Consider the following 17813-nt stretch of genomic DNA (forward strand, 5'->3'; position numbering starts at 1 on the left):
GAGGTGTTCTAGAGACTTACTGATCAGGGTCATGGAAACCTCCTAATTTATAGCCCCTGGGTCAGAACAGCAGGTGACTCTGAGACTTGCCGCTGGTGTCTGAAGTGAGGCTGGAGCCCTTAAACCTGTGGAGTCTGATGCTAGTCCTAGGTAGTGTCAGAATTGTACTGCGGTCCACCCACTGGGAGTGAGAACAGAGCATTATCTTTAAATATATATAAGCCTCCAAACCCACAGAATGCCTTTAAATGCATATAAACATCCAAACCCATAGAATGTACAACACCAAGAGTGAACTGTAAAGTAAACTATGGACTTTGGGTGATAAAGATGTGCCAGTGTAGGTTCATCAATTGCAACAAATGAACCCCTCTGGTGGGGGATGTTGACAATGGGGGAGGCCATGCATGTGTGGGAGACAGAGGGCATGTGGGGAACCTCTGTACCCTCCTCTTAATTTTGCTGTGCACCTAAAACTCCTCTAAAAAATAGTCATAGTATATATATATATATATATATATATATATATATATATATATATACACACATAAATGCAAGAAAATACTAAAAATAGGTGTGGTCAGAAAACATCTATTAGGGGAAAATCCATTGACTTCAGATGGCTCTGAGAGAATCATTCCAGTGGGGAGGAGGATGCTGTTGATGTGTACTAAAACCAGGCCCAGGAAACAGGCAGAAGCTTCCTCACTAAAACATTTGCAGGGATATTAAGTATCAAGGAATATGTTTTTAGAAAAAAGCTAATATACCGAAATGATAATGATTACAACATCTACTGAGTGCTCACTACATGCCAGGTACTGTTCATGCATTTCACATGAACTGATTGAATGCCTTCAAAGCCTAGATGATGTAGGTACTGTTATTACACTTATTTTACAGATGAGGAAACAGACATAGCAAGAGACTAAGTAATTTGCTCAAGGTCATATTCAGGAGTTTGCCTTTTAATCAATTAGAGAGTCATGAAAAGTAGAACTGGGGTTGTGGCTGGATGGTCTTCTTTCTGCTCCGGTAGAGCCCACTGCACTAGGTACACACTGCTTTCATTGTTTAGCTACCCTTTGGATGAACTCCTTCATGTTAACAGGAAGTTCTATTTTGATAAAGTTTCTTTTATCCCTTGGTTCCAGAGTCTTGCTATGTTCCCCTTCCTCATTTTGCAAATTAGCATTTGGAATGGGGAAGGAAGAGTATATAGTTAGTTCGGATGTTACAACAGTTCATGATGATTATAGTGATTATGAGCTAATGTTGAAAAATTTTAGTAGCATAATAAAAATATTAATTTGAGGGTTCAAATAGTTATTGCATTCATTATTATTCTGTAAAAGTAAGTTAGGAATTAACCAAGGAGCAAAGAGCTCAGAGTATTCCTATGAGAAAGCCAGCCTTGTAGAAGGCACACATAGGAAAAATACTGCTATGGTATCTTAATAAAAATGTTCCAAGACATTCTCATTTGTGTGTTGCCTGAGTGCTTGCTATAGATGTAAAGGCAACATTTGACAAAGACCTTGAGTTCAAAGAGTACAAACTGATAAGATACCAGGCCCTCTCATCAGGGGTGAAGTAGTAGAAGCCAAGCCTGAACAGAGATACACAGGTTTCCCCCGTTATCTTAATGCAGAGCATCTCTATGAAACTTTCCATAAGCTGAAATGGTGTAAAGCCAAGGGTAATACCCCAGATTTTCAAAAGTTCATTTTATGCCACTTCAGTTTTAAGAAAGACCTACTTTAATACATTGACGGCATAAAAGCAAAAATCCTCTTTGAATTTCTTTCAGTTACCAAAAAGAGGTACAGGCATATCATGTCTTTACTGCACTTCATTTTGCTTTGCAGATATTGTGTCTTTACAAACTGAAGGTTTGTGACAACCCTACATCAAGCAAGTATATCAGCGCCATTCTTCCAACAACATTTGCTCATTTCGTGTCTCTGTGTCGGATTTTGGTAATTCCAGCAATATTTCAAACTTTTTCATTATTACTATATTTGTTACGGTGATCTGTGTGCAGTGATCTTTGATGTTACTACTGCAAAAAAAGATTATGACTCCCTGAAGGCTCAGATGCTGGTTAGCATTTTTTATCAATAAAACATTTTTAAATTAGAGTATGTACATTGTTCCTTTAGACAATGCTATTCTATGCAACAGACTACAGTATAGTGTTAACATAACTTTTTTATCGGCTATATTCCCCATGTTGTACAATATATCCTTATAGTTTATTTTATACTTAACAATTTGTACCTCTTTACTGCCCTACCCTTATATTGTACCCCACCACTGGTAATCACTAGTTTGTTCTCTATACTTATGACTCTCCTTCTCTTTTGTTATATTTACTAGTTTGTTGAATTTTTGGATTCCACATATGTGATATCATATATTATTTGTCTCTGTCTGACATTTCACACAGTATAATGCCCTCCAAGTCCATCCATGTTGCTGCAAATAGCACAATTTCATTCTTTTTATGGCTGAGTAGTATTCCATTGTATGTATGTGTGTGTGTGTGTGTGTGTGTATATATATATATATATATATATATATATACACACACACACACACACACCCCACATCTTTATCCATTCATCTGTTCTGTTGATGGCTTAGGTTGTTTCCATATCTTGGCAATTGTAAATAATGCTTCTATGAACATTGGGCTGCATGTATCTTTTCAAATTAGTGTTTTGGGTTTTTTTGGGATATATATCCAGGAGTGGAATTGCTGGGTCATATGGTCAAAACTAAACTACTTTTAGTTTTTTGAGAAACCTCCATACTGTTCTCCATAGAGGCTGCACCAATTTACATTCCCACCAACAGTGCAAGAGGGTTCCCTTTTCTCCACACCCTCTCCAGCATTTATTGTTTATAGATTTTTTTATGACAGTCATTCTGACAGGTGTGAGATGATATCTCATTGTGGTTTTAATTTGCATTTCTCTGATGACTAACGATGTTGAGCATCTTTTCACGTGTCTGGTGGCCATCTGCATGTCTTCTTTGGGAAAATGTCTATTCAGGTCTTCTGCCCACATTTTAATTGGGTTGTTTGCTTTTTTGATGTTGAGTTGTTATATTTTGGATATTAACTCCTTATCGGTCATATCATTAGCAAATATTTCCTCACATTCAGTAGGTCGCCTTTTCATTTTGTCAATGGTTTCCTTTGCTATGCAAAAACTTTAAGCCTAATTAGATCCCATTTATTTATTTTTGTTTTTACTTCCTTTGCTTTAGGAGACAGATCCAAAAAATATTGCTACAATTCATGTCAAAGAGTGTTCTGCCAATGTTTTCTTCTAGGAGTTTCATGGTTTCCAAAACATAACTTTTATATGCACTGGGAAACCAAAAACTTCTTGCGACTTGCTTTATTGCGATACTTGTTTTATTGCAGTGGCCTGGAACCAAACTGCAATGTCTCCAATGTGTGTCTGTACTAACACAGATCTTTCATAAAAGCAAAGTTATGTAATGCAAACTTTCGAAAAGTGTGGCTACCATATTCAAAAATTTTAACAAAGGAAATAGTAATGCAACATCTGAAACAATGAAAGGGTTCCAACACTCCTAGATAGAATATACAGACTCAGGAAACCAGCTAATCTTTCATCTCCAACAGTAATGTACTGAAATTGCAACCGAAATCTTCCCTCTTGATCATAGCACTCTAATAAACTCACCATACACTGGTAAACACAAATGATCAACCATGTTGTAGAAAAGCATGGACTGATTGCTCATTTGTGTTTGGGTGTGTATGTGCTTTTGTGTTAAGAGGGAAAAAGAGAACAGATAAAACAGTGATAAGAGTATTTACAGAAATCTGAGAGTTTTCTAAATTGTGGTTAAAAAAAAGTGTAACATAAAATATACCACTTTAAACATTTTTAAGTGTACAGTTCAGTAGCGGCGAGAATATTCATATTGTTGTAAAACAGATCTCCGGAACTTGACTTTTTCATTGTATGGAACTAGAACTCTATATCCATTAAGCAACAAATTCCCCTTTCCCCCTCCCCACAGACCCTGGCAACTACAATTCTGTTTTCTGTTTCTATGAATTTGACTACTTCAGATACCTCATATAAATGGAATCATACAGTATTTTGTCTTCTTATTACTGGCTTATTTCTCTTAGCATAATGTCCTCAGGGTTCATCTATGTTTGCAGCATATGTCAGAATTTCCTTCCTTTCAAAGGCTAAATATTGCACAATATGCATACCCCACGTTTTGTTTATCTATTCGTCCATCAACGGACACTTGGGTTGCTTCCAGCTTTTAGCTATTGTGAATAATGCTGCTATGAACACAAGTGTGCAAACATCTCTTCAAGATCCTGCTTTCAATTCTTAGGATATTTATCCAGAAATGGGATTGCTGGATCATATGGTAATTCTATTTTTAATTTGTTGAGGAATCACCATACTGTTTTCCATAGTAGCTCTGAGTTGTTTTTAATATTTGCTCTCAGATATCTCACTCATAAATGTTAGTTCTTTAATTTGAGACAGGAGGGAAATAGGAAAGAAAAAGCGAGGCAGTAGGAGCCCCTCTCTGACTAGGGCCTCTTTCTTCACTCGAGCTCCCCAATCTCCCCTCCTGCCCACAGCACAGCTTCCCTTTTCTAGTCTATTCCCGTCCCTTCTTTCCTGCTGCCTGATGCCCAATGCTACCGTCCCCTTGTGGTGGGCAGAATAATGGCTCCCCAATAAAATGTCCACACGGTAATCCTTGGACCCTGTGAATGTGATATGTTACATGACTAAAGGGACTTTGAGGATGCAATTATGGTTCCAAACCTTAAAATAGGGAAACTAGCCTGCATTACCCAGGTGGGCCCAATCTAATAATGTGAGCACTTAACAGCAGAGAACTGTCTCCAGCTGGAGGAAATAGAGGATGGCAGAAGAGAGATGTCCCAGAAGGGCAAGCTAGAGAGACTGCAAGCGTGAGAAGGACTCCATGCACCGCTGCTGTTCTGAGATGTAGGGGGCCACACACAAGGACTGGCAATGGCCTCCAGGAGATAAGGACAGCCCCCACTGACAGCCAGCAAGGCACTCAGTCTCACAACTGCAAGGAACTAAATTTTGCCGACAACCTAAATAAGCTCAGAGGTGGATTCTTCCCAAAGTCTCAGAAAGGAATGCAGCCCTGCCAACTCCTTGATCTTTGCGCTATGAGACCCATTTTGGGCTCTAACATATTGAACTGTGTGGAGATAATAAAGGGGTATTGTTTTAAGTTGCTAAATGTGTGGTGATTGTTTACGGAAGCAGTAGGAAACAAATACACCCTCTCTCACACTCACCTGGGTCTCTCCCAGCCCTTCAGAAATGTGCCATTTGGAAGGTGTCAGCTGTAGAGCCTGAACAACTAATTCCATGTCGATTCACTAATGGACAAGGGCTAGAGGGAGACTAATTTTTTGGAGAGATGAAATTTTTTTTCATCTGACTCTACTAGATATCCATAACAGCAGCAGGAATTTCAGACCTGGAAAGGGGGAGATCAGCCTACTGGCCAGTGACAGAAAATAATCTGGGACCAAGAAAAGCCTCACAATAGCACATCTACCGACACCGACACCACACATAACAAGGCCTGCTCATGCCTCCATATGGGTTATTCTCGAAGCCTCTCTGCCCCTCGCTTATAAAATACAATGTATTTTCATCATTAAAAAAAATCAGAGGGACTTCCCTGGTGGTCCAGTGGTTAAGAATCTGTGCTTCCAATGCAGGGGACTCGGGTTCGATCCCTGGTTGGGGAACTAAGATCCCACATGCTGTGTGAACGGCCCAAAAAAAAAAAAGAAAAAAAATTTAAAAAAAAGAATCAGAGCACAGAAGGTGATGCATGCACTGAAAGTGAAGGTGCCCCTGCTCATAGTTCCACCTTTCCAGAAAGTTTTCATGTAATACAGTCCTTATGTGTCTATTTTCTTCTTTTCTTTTTTTCTTTCTCTAAAACAGAATCACTCTGTATGTACTATTCTGTGACTGGATTTTTTTTTTTTTATTGATTAATATATCTCTGGAATTTTTTTTGTCAATACATAGACAGCGGACCTCTCATTTTTTAAATGATTACATAAAAATGGCTATAAGTTACAATTGAGAAATATCATAACCCATGGATGGCCATTTATTCTGTGTATTTTCATTAGTACAAATGAACACCCATCAGTCTTTATTTCTTCAACCTTATGCAAGTGTATCTATATGATAAATACCCAGAAGTGGAAGTACTGGGTTACACAGGGTGAGCATTTAAACACTGACAGATATGGCCAAAATACCATCCCCAAAGAGTGCCAACTTTACTCTCCTATGAACAGAGTATGAGAGTGCCCGTCTTGCCCACATCCTCTGCAACACTGGTCTTCTTACATTTTTTTTCACCTTTACCAATACTTAGATAGAAATGATTTCTCATTGTGTTATTTACATTTCTTTATTTCTCAGTAAGGTATAGCACCTTTTCATATGTTTGTTGGACATTTATAATTCTTTTTGTATCCTATTCACGTCCCTCACAAATTTTTCCATCGAGTTCATTTTTCTTATTGACGTAGTGAAGTTATTTTTATGTTAATGAAATGAGTCTCTTGTCAAATGTGCTGCAAATACTATTTCCTGTGGGTTGTCTTCTGACTCCACTAATATATTGTTTGCCATCATAAATTATAAATTTGTATTTAGTTCAATAGATCAATATTTTTCTTTTAGGCTTTCGGTTTGTATCTTGGTTGTAACTGCCTTCCCCACTCCAAGATTATTTTTAAAATTCACCCATATTTTGTCTTTTTCATTTCAGTATTTTATTCATCTGAAATTTAGTTTCATGTAAGAAGGGAGAAGGAATACAGATTTACTTTTTCCCTGAAACAGTGAGAAGTTTTCCTAACATCATTTATTGAATAAGCCATCTTCTCCTCTCTGATATGAAATGTCTTTTTCTTATAATAAATTCCCAAATCACATAATTTATTCTCTATTATTGACCTCCCTGCTTTGGTGTCAGTACAAATTATTTTAACTATGTACCTTTACAATACATTTTAATATTTTCTTATTTTTAGACATCCTCTAGCTTTTGGGGCATGTTAATTTTTTCACATACACCTTTTATCAACTTATAAAATTTTTTAATATTTTGATTTTCTGTATTTTGATTTGACTCAGATAAGTTACTGTGCTATGAAGGTTTGATTTTTACTTACCCAGATAGATGCCATGATATCCCACCTTTCTCTTGAGTTGAGATCACACTAACCTATTAAAAGGAAAAAAAAAAAAGTACGAACAGTATAAATCTGGGATTCAGAACACAATAATCTCAGCCTAACCCTTAATCTCTAATCCAGAAAACAGAAGTCAACATTCAAAGAGAAACCACCTCTGGAAGAGGATGTTTCTCTAACATCAAGTACTGCATTTGCTAAATAAACATCACCAAACACCAACTATCTATCTACAAGAGACTGTGCTAGACCTGGGAAGGGCTCAAAACAAGAGAGAAGAAAAATCTCTGCACCTAAGAGGTTTGCAAATATGTTTCCTGGGAGGCAATTTTTGACTCATTTAACATCCAGGAGAACTACAATGATTGTTGACTTCTTTTAACTACCATCATAGGGAACAACATAAACTTGTCCCCCTCCCCCAGTTTTCAGCTGGCTTGTTTGATCCCTTGTGTTTGTGAATCTTCATTTACATTTTACAAGGCTTCAAGTCTACAGCCTGTTATAAACAGACATGCCTGCTCTTTGAGGAAGGTCCAGGCCTTAGTAGGGCCCATAGGTGAAAAAGGGCAATTCTTTGATGGATGCCTGGTTGGGAACCCAGACACACTTTCATATGTAGACATTATTCAAACACGCTGGCAAATCTCCAGGATTGGCTTAGAAATAAAGTTGCTCCCACCCTTACCGGGAACAAAATATTCTAAAAATTCAGTGATAGCCCCAGAGCAATGCGCAATAGGAAATGACACTATTAGTCTCTGGAATTTAAATATTTCTAGGGACTTGATTTTCTCAGGCTTTCTGTAGGGGAGGGCAGTCAGCTTTCTAGTTACAAGGGCTAAGGGCTACATCCCTCTAAATATACAGCAGATACAAAATATCATTAGTTCTGGTTTTGCCTCTTAAAGCTAGACACAATTTCTTTGAGCCTCAGTTTCCTCATCTGTAAAAAGGGGAGAGGATGGCTGTTGCTGGCACTAAATGAAATAATATGTGTAATCACATCAGCTAATGTTTTGAGTTCTTACTATGTTGCAGGTAATATAAAAAAACACAACAGGAAATTCCCTGTCGGTCCAGTGGCTAGGACTCCGCACTTTCACTGCCCGGCAGGTTCAATCCCTGGCTGGGGAACTAAGATCCCACAAGCTGCACGGCTTGGCCAATAAATAAATTAAAATTTAAAAAAATTAAGAAACATTGTAAGGTCAATTCCAAAAGGCTGGAGATTTTTGTCGTTTTTTCACTGAGGCACAAAAGTACTAAATAAAAATGCTTATTGAATGAATGAATGAATGATATCAGCCTCACAATAATCCAGGGGAGCTGGGTATCATTAAGAACATCTCCACTTTGCAAATGAAGAAGTTGGGGCGCAGAGAGGTACAGTCGATCTCTCAGCATCCACGGTTCCAGGCCCCCTCCCCCACCTTGCCCCGCGTTTACCCAGATCCTCAGATGCTCAAGGTCCCTATATTCAAAGGCACAGTACAGTCTCCTTACCCGCGGGTTCTGCATCCGCTGATTTCACCAACTGCGGTTCGACTTTGAAACCCGCGGCTACGGAGGGCCGACTGTACTGTAACGTTCCAGTCTCACAGCGAGTAAGTGTCCCTCTACGGAACCTAGGCAGTCACAGTCCAAGGGTATACATTTAACCCCCAAGCTTCTGCCTTACCCAAGTGCCCCGCCCATACACTGTCAAAGCTAATGCTCAATATGTGTTGATTCAGTATAATTTGTAAATTACAAACATTTACTACTGATTTCAGTTTTAAGAAGTGAAAAATTACTCCACAGTGGAGGCTAAATGACCTAACAATAGAACCTTAAACATCCTTTCCTGAAAGAGATTAGAGCGTTTACATCATTTCCTTTACTTCCTCCTCGGTCCCTATATTTACGCCGATGTCTCTACAGAACCACGCGGCTCTGGGAACAAGCTTCTGGTTTTCTTTACATCTTTGAATTTCCTTTCTCGTCAGTTTGAAGTTTTCTGCCTTCATGAAAGCCAATGGCGATATCTTTGCAGAATAACGTTCTTATGAGTTACAATTTTCATGAAGTTGATTTTTAGAAAGTTGTAAATGTAGCTCTGGCAGAGGACAGAGTCTGACTGTGTAGAACACAAATCCTTGGAAATAATTTAGCCGGGCAGTGTTACAACCTTCTTATTAGCAGCCCGAGGGGCCTCCAGAGACCCAGAAGCTCCTTGACCCGGCAGAAACCACAATTTCCTATATATGGTCACTTGCAAACAAGCACTCAGATGCTCTACCTGCTGACTCAAATGCCAGGGGAATGATTCAGGTGCAGTGAATCAGACTCTTGGAATCAAAGAAAAAGGTGAGTCTTTTCATGGAAAAGCAAACTTCTCGGACTCCCAAAGCCCAATATGTAAATACACTTTTATCCTACCTCCTAAAAAAATTAAGTGAAATAAAGTAAATTGCCTAAGTGAAGAGGAGGGACGTGCTCACAAGGATGGGTGGGGTTCAAGTCCTCAGAACAGAGCTTGGAGCCAGCCCCTCTTACGACGCCAGGGACCGGGAGAACCATTCCGACTCTCCGCTCTTTTTCTGTTCCCAAGACCTGAGGGTGGGGGGAGCCAAGATGGCCAACTGTATCCCTGCGCGGCTATCTGTGACGAAAAGCCAAGGGTCGAGGGCGCCGGGACAGCTGGTCAGCTTGCGCCCCGCCCCAAGCAGAACTGGGTGACCCTCCCAGGACAGGCAGTTCTGCTGCTCGGGGCCTCAGCTTCCTCGATTCTGAAACGGGGGCGGTGGCCTCCACGCCCGCCGGGGCCCCTGGGCCCTGCACTCCGCAGCCGGGTCGGTACGTGGCGTGGGTGCCAGCCCAGCGCTGACCCGTGGCCGCGTTGCGCTCGCGGGGGAAGCGGCCGAGGCGCGACCCTGCTCCAAGCTGCGGGGCAGCCGGGGTGGCTGGTGAGGCTCGGGCGACGCGGGGGAGGTTGAACTTACCTGGAGCGCGGCCCCAGGAACGGGCGTGCGGAAGAGCGGCCAGCGAGGGAGTGCGCCCCGGACAACGCTGCTCCGCGCTCGCTCCCGCCCGTGGCCGGACCGCGCCCCTTCCTCCCGCCCCTCCACCGCCTCCCGAGTCCACCTGATCGCCACCGGAGGCTGGGAAAGGGAAGCCGCGCCCCGCGGCCGTCCGGGCGCCAGTTCCGCGCAGGCGCGCCTTCGGCCCTTCGCCCTCGGCGACTTTAAAACTCTACCGCCCTAGTCTCGCATCATCCTCAAAGTGAAACCCATGTCCTCGATTTTCACTTCTCCTTAACTTACATTAAGCTTTTCTTCAGATTTTGTGCAAGCTTGTTTTGTTCTAGGCGTTGTGGATTCAGAGATCAGACAGTCCCCACTCCCAAGAAGCTCAGGGCCTGGTACGGGATGACGAACAGCTAAACACTAATAACAGTCCGTAACACTTATCTAGCATTTCCTTTGTGCCGGGCACTGTTCTGAATTCTTCACAGATATGCACTAATTTAAATCTTACCATAAACCTATAAGGTAGATACTATTTGCCCCATTTTATAAATGAGAAAACTGAGACAGAGAGATTAGGTAAAGTGAGCAAAGTCACAGAGGGAGTAAATGGCAGGTTTTTTATCCTGCCAGGCAGGGAGAAATTTTCTTCTACCCTTCTAGGTTCTCCTGGCTGCTCTAAGAATTAAAATGACATAAGACACATTAACGGAGAAAAATACACAAAAGTATATCACTGTATCCTCACACCGTGGAAGGGACAAGAGAGCTCTCTGGAGACCCTTTTGCAAGGGCACTAATCCCATTCAGGAAGGCTCCACACTCAGGGCCTAACAACCTCCCAAAGACCCCACCTCCAAGGACCATTGCTCTGGGGATTAGGATATCAACATATTAATTTTGGGGGGACACAAACATTCAGATCATAGCAAGCAGTTTATAATAACTCCCACAGCCTCTCCTTAAAAACACTGCTATTAAAAATGTTAATTGTAAATCTTTGAAAGATACCAAGAATAAATGATATTATAATAATATTGATACCTGTGTACTCACCACCCAGTTTTATCAAATCTTAAACATTATGCTGTATTTTTTTAGAATGTTTTCAAGACAGTTTAAAAGGTATGTTGATACAATTGATGTTCCTTTTGTGCTTTTCCTGACCCATTTCCCTCACTTTCTCCAAAGATAACCCAGTAGTAATCACAGTGTTATTATTCTCATGCATGTTGTTATACTTGTTTCAAAATATTGATATAGCCATAAACATATGATACTCTTTAGCAGATTTTTAAACTTTAAATATATGGTATCATGAGGTATATTCTGCCACTGGCTCTTTCTGTTCAATGCTAGCTATTCTAGTAGCAATTGTTCATCATTTATTTTAAGTGCTGTATAGTATTCCATTTTATGGCTATATCATGGTTTGTTCCTCATTCTCCTGATCATGGGTATTAATTACATCGTTTCAATATTTTGCTACTTTGAATAATGCTGCAATGAACATTATTTTATACAGCTTCTTGTTCACAGGTGTGTGAATTGATGACATTACCATTTGAAAATAAAATAAGGATAGAAAGGGAGAAAGTTTTGACTGTATGGCATAGGGAGTGATTGGTTACTAGGAGAAGATGTGAACAGGCATACAGATTAGTTTAGTTCAATGATTAGTTTTTTGTTTTTTAATTAATTTATTTATTTTTGGATCTGTTGGGTCTTCATTGCTGCACGGGCTTTCTCTAGTTGAGGCAAGTGGGAGCTACTCTTCCTTGCGGTGCGCGGGCTTCTCATAGGGGTGGCTTCTCTTTTGCCGAGCACGGGCTCTAGGAACGTGGACTACAGTAGTTGCAGCATGCAGGCTCAGTAGTTGTGGCTCGTGGGCTCTAGAGCGCAGGCTCAGTAGTGTGGCGCACGGGCTTAGTTGCTCCGTGGCATGTGGGATCTTCCCGGACCAGGGCTCGAACCCGTGTCTCCTGCACTGGCAGGCAGATTCTTAACCACTGCACCACCAGGGAAGCCCCAATGATTAGTTTTTAATCAGGGCTGTATTGTGAAAACTCTTAAGAGGATGAACAAATGTATCAGTTAGCTGCCGCCACCATAATGCTATATAACAAACTACCCTCAAACACAGGGGCTTAAAACAAATCATTTATGTATTCTCTCAGCTCTGCAGGATGGCTGAGGTGTCTCTGCTTCACAGGTCCATTCTGGGTCCATTCTGGCTGAAGGGGCAACAGCTACTTGGAGGAAGTTCTTCTCCTGGTGACGTCAGAGTACAAGAGGGCGCACCCAACTATGCACGCATGTCTCAAGCCCTTGCTTGCGTCACTGCTGCTAACATCCTATTGGTCAAAGCAAGTAACACGACTGAGCCCAATGGCGAAGGAGGGGGAAGTATACTTTTCCCATTGTGGGTAGGGCAGTGAGGGGATAGTTCTGAACAGTAAGCTAACCCATCTTAGCAGCATACAGAGAGGCACTGGGGGGGAGTTGGGAGCTAGCGACATGGCCACGCTTTGTCAAATGGAACAAGGACGACTACATCCAATATTCAGGTCTGGGGACAGGTAGAAATATCGAGAGTCTCTAGACCCCAGGAGAGTGTTAGGCATGGAAATCAGAGTTTCCTTGGGGAAAAAGCTCAACCACTAAGCCAAATATTATTTTGGTGTTTGGGACTACAAAATAATCAACAATTTAGCTAACATTTTTTTTTAGTACCCATTACACTGTTCTAAATACTTTGCACACATCATCTTATTTAGTTTTCACCCCAACCAGATGCGGTAGGTCCTATTCTGTATCATTTTTAAGAGCTGCGTAAACTGTACAGCCTGAATAAGACCTTGGCCCAAGGTTACATAGCCAGCAAATCATGTAGCTGAGATTCAAACCCAAGCACCTTGGCTCCAAAGCACTCAGCTACAGCGTACTGCTTATAAATCTTCATATAATGCCGAGAGGTTGACCCAAGGGTCCCTCAGGAATGAGGGGAGGAGAAAGGACCAGGCAGCAATCTAGGTGAAGCCATTCTTCTTTTACGTTCAAAAGCTCTATAGTTATGTACACATTCTCTGCCAACTGAAACTGGCATTACTCATGACCCCTGTCAGCTCAGCAGACAGGGAAGACATACCGACTAAACGGGTGCATGCGCTGAGTGGGTCCCTTCCATTTCTGAAAGTAAATTTTTGAGCAAAAGAGACAATCTGCTGGTTAACAGCAGCAGCAGGAGGGGGCTAGTGGTTTGGGTGTTCTGGCTGCTGTGGTTCAAAACTCTGCCCCATATTATGATAGGCATATGAGTAATGGTCCCCAAAGATGTCCAACAACCCCTGGAATCTGTGAATATGTTACATTACACGGCAAGGGGGAATTGTGGTTGCAGATGGAATTAAGTTTGCTAATCAGCTGAACTTATTTGTTTCATATCCTTTTCCATATGGTTTATTAAAGGATATTGAATATAGTTCCCTGTGCTGTACAATAGGACCTTGTTGTTTATCCATTCTATATATAATAATTTGCATCTGCTAACCCCAAACTCCCAATCCATCCCTTCCCCAGTCCTCCTCCCCCTTGGCAACCACAAGTCTATTCTCTGTGTTTGTGAATCTGTTTCTGTTTCATAGATAAGTTCATTTGTGTCATATTTTAGATTCCACATGTAAGTGTAATCAGTTAACATAAAGAAATTATCCTGGATGATGTGGACCAAATGTAATCACAAGGGTCTTTGAGTGGGGAAGAGGCAAGCAGAATCTGAACTAGAGAGATGGTACAATGAGAAAGCTCAACTGGTCATTGCTGGCTTTGAAGATGGGAGCGGGTAATGATCTAAGGAACATAGGTGGTCTCTAGAAACTGGAAAAGGGAAGGAAATGGTTTCTCCCGGGGAGCTTTGAGATGGAATGCAGCCTGTCAACACCTTGAATTTAGCCTAGTAAGACCCATTTTGAACTTCTGACCTGTAGAACTGTAAGCTAACATGTTCGTGTTGTTTTAAGCCACTGAATTTGTGGTAATCTGTTGCAGCAGCAAGAGGAAATGAATAGGAACATCTCTGGGCATGACCTACACTGGGTGTTGTTTACTGCTGCCTTCCAAGCAGTGCAGTTAGATCATCCTATCAGAGCCAAATTTTAATTGAATAATTAAATGGTCTTATTTCAAGTCTACAGACCAGCTTAAATTAGGTGTGATAACTCTATTTTGAAAATACAGAGAGAGGCTCAGAGGAATTCAGTAACTTCTACAAGTTCTGTCCCACACAACCAGGAAGTAATAAAGCTAGATTTATAGCCAGAAGGAAATGAGTAACAGGTGGTGTTTACGTGTAGGATTTATTTTAATGATTCCAGGTTCAGCGTTGAACTCTTTGGTTTCAGGATGGCAACTTTAAAATAAAAGGCACTGTGTTTTTTTGAGGTTTTCTAGTTGTAACAACTGCCCAGTTACCACCATTTAGACTAGAATCATGCTATAGTGTATTTATAAAATTAACACTTTTCCCTCAACAGATGAGTTTTCTCAGAAGTAAATGTTAGGTGATAAAATGATAATAATGATAAATGCTAGGATCCCAGAAACCAGGTTTATAGTCATCCAGAAAAAAAAAAAAAAAAACAGAAAAAATTGTTTGAGGAAACTTTCACCACTCTGAATACATTGAACCACTTGGTAGTTTTACAAGAAGCTAATTTTCCTATATTACCTTTTCTTTCTGCTAAAAAGAACAATTTGAGAGTCAAATATAAGATTTTAGAGCAAAGTTATTGAGGTATATTTTAAATGTATAGTAAAATGTGAGGGAAAAACTAACAAAAGCAGGTTAAATTGACCAAGCGGTTGTGGATATTATGTTTTCTCTCACAGTTGTGAGCTGAGCCGGCCCAGCATGAGAGAGCCGATTGCTAAATTTTCAGGAGTGTTGCAAGTAAACAGAGCCATTATTAAAATTTATATCAAATAAGCACAATTGAATACATTATGTTAAAAGCAAAGGTACTCAAACTTTCTAATTCCTTGACATTTTACTCTTATTGATGATCTCGAGGTTATTTATGTTTACTTTGTGTGGTAGAAATGCTATATCAACTTGTGTTCTTGTGTATCTCTTCCCATCTCCATGTTCAGTGAAATTAGGTTAAATTCTGCCATGGTGAGGGCATATACAACACAAAAGCCAGCAAATGCTTCCAATCAGGCCTTCCCAGACACCAAAAGCTGGGTGTGAAATATTTATCAGCGTGCCACTGATTATAATAATGGGCAAATTTAAAATTAAGACAGGATTTGAGTTCAAGTGATTAATTATTTCTGATTTATATTAGAAAATTATAATCAAATGACACTGAATTTAAGGACTCTATTATAGTTCTGGCAGAAGAGAAATAGCAAACTAAAAGGGTTTGAATAGATAGTTTAAAAAAGGGACTCTGTGGAAGCGTGGGCAGGGTTAAGTTAAAGGAATCCACAGGGGTGATGAAGCCAGAGGACTAGAGACAGGATGAAAGCATGGCTACCTCTAGGTCTGCATGGGCAAGTGAGGGACGGTGTTGTCAGAGCCTCAAGGACAGGGACAGTGGGAGGGGGCTGCCCAACAGGACCTGTGGCCCAGGAGGGATGCAGGCACTGCCAGAACCACAGCAAGGCAGTGGGGAGGGATAGACACCTTAACTTCTTTCCCATCAATGTCTCCATTTGGCCAATCTCAACCAAAAGCCAAGGGTGCAAGAAAGCCTCGGAGAAGCAATTTCGGGAAGTCTGTTTCCTGGAGCATAAACAGGGCAGAGAATTGGTGTGAAGGCAAACAGAATAAGCAGCGCAGGGACTTCTATGTGTTACTAGTATAGATGATTGGTTCATTTTGGAAACATTCCTTTAGTGAGAATGTTTAAGGGAGGCATCTTGAAACCTTTTTTTTTTTTTTTTTTTTTAACAATTTACAGAAACTCTCCCAGTCTGGGATTCTAATAAACTTTTATAATTTGCTGGTCTTGGAGCTTGGTAGCCTGAAACCAAAATGAGCATGGGGATAACCTTCTGCTAGTTTTTTTAGAGAGAGTTGCACCATGGGTCTATTTTGTTGTATCAATCAAGTGACTGAATTTTTCGGGACGAGCATTAAATTAGAGTTATAGGAGCTTTGGACCATTTTCAAGCAACATCAGTTTGTGCAAAGACTTGAAATTCTGGGATTCATATGGAACTTTCAAAGAAAATTATCCAGGACAGTGACCTACAACTATTTCACCAGGACTGAATGAGGTAGAGAAGGTGAAGAAGTCATTGCTCTTGATTGGCAGATGTGCCCGAAATGTTATTGATATTGTCTCTAGGACTTTACCTGGGCCACTAGCTACTCAGTAAGCCATTGAAAGGGCTCCTGCTTAGAGCTATCTCAGGCTCATTTGGGGATAGAATCTTTATTACTCACTGTGGCATCTTAATATTAAGTTGAGCAGTGTAAACTACTGATACTGGACTATTTTTAACTTATAAAATTAGGAATTTCATGGGGTTGAATCTAGTAGGATATTCTCAATAGTCTCCCTCTCCTGTTCTCGTTATGTTTCTTCAAAACCCTAGTCTGTGAGATATTGCAAAATCTAAATGAGAACTCATTTTCTGCCACTTACCCCCAAGTTTCCCACATTGTATGGCCATGAAATTTCAGGTCTCAGGAAGCATTTTCATAGCCAGTCCTAACAATTCATAGATTGGCTCCTGATACAGCTTCTACATGGGAGAAATGCACCCCAGGGCTTAGAGCCTGCTGTTAGGCAAGGGACAATCATAGGAAATCGTGAGGAAGTAAAGTTTACACGAAGCCCATGACAGCATCTAAGGAAATCCCAGGTTTGGTTGTGGCATCTTTTCCCCAGATTTCATGAAAAAATGCTTTTTCAAGTCTTGCTGGGTTTGCAGATGTGCCATCAAAGGATGCCAGCAGAGCCCTGCTGGCCACTGTCACTGGTTTCCCAGAGGGGACAGAGGCACAGGCTTGCAGAATGCCTGGGCTAAGTTTCATTCTGACTCTGCCATTTTTCCCGCACGAGCCAATAAATTCTTATTTGGAGCTTTGGTCATCTCCAGGGTGAGTCACGGACACTTAACAAATCTTTGTGCCTGTACAGAAGGACATAGCCATTTTCACACTATATCAAGTGTCATGAGAAGGTTTGATGATGATAAATATAGAGTAAATAATCATCTTATTGTATTGCACACGGAGATTTTAGTTACTCCTCTTTGTTCTGGGGTTTCAACAGATTGCAAAAGAAGAACTATGATAATATGGGGATAGGTAATTTATTCTTGATCTTAGCACAAGTAGCGAGTGTCTCGGATGCAACCCCTTCAAAGGGATTTTCTCCAAAAACCTTTGTCTCAAATTTTAGGATGATTTTGCCATCTCAATGGCATTGTCTTACATTAATGAGATGAAGAATCTAATGAGATGAACACAGCAAAAAAACCACAACCAGACTGTCGTTTAT

At 40.7% G+C, this 17813-nt stretch overlaps 1 protein-coding gene across 2 annotated transcripts in view; it reads right to left on the reverse strand.

The window, feature by feature from the left end:
- The window catches only part of ANXA3 (annexin A3), a 53500-nt gene extending 43110 nt beyond the window's left edge, over positions 1-10390 (reverse strand). The window contains exons 1-3 of one of the 2 annotated variants that reach the window (XM_060012299.1): positions 10276-10390; positions 8798-8919; positions 7271-7323 (exon numbers count right to left, since the gene is read on the reverse strand). In XM_060012299.1, the coding sequence (XP_059868282.1) occupies positions 7271-7285 (15 nt within the window). In that variant the 5' untranslated portion in view covers positions 7286-7323; positions 8798-8919; positions 10276-10390. The remainder of the gene's footprint in view (positions 1-7270; positions 7324-8797; positions 8920-10275) is intronic. The other variant, XM_060012298.1, reaches the window with a different exon arrangement.
- Positions 10391-17813: the final 7423 nt, after the last annotated feature.

The sequence above is a fragment of the Delphinus delphis genome, chromosome 5 (genome assembly GCF_949987515.2).
Source record: "Delphinus delphis chromosome 5, mDelDel1.2, whole genome shotgun sequence".
Taxonomy (NCBI): Eukaryota; Metazoa; Chordata; class Mammalia; order Artiodactyla; family Delphinidae; genus Delphinus; species Delphinus delphis.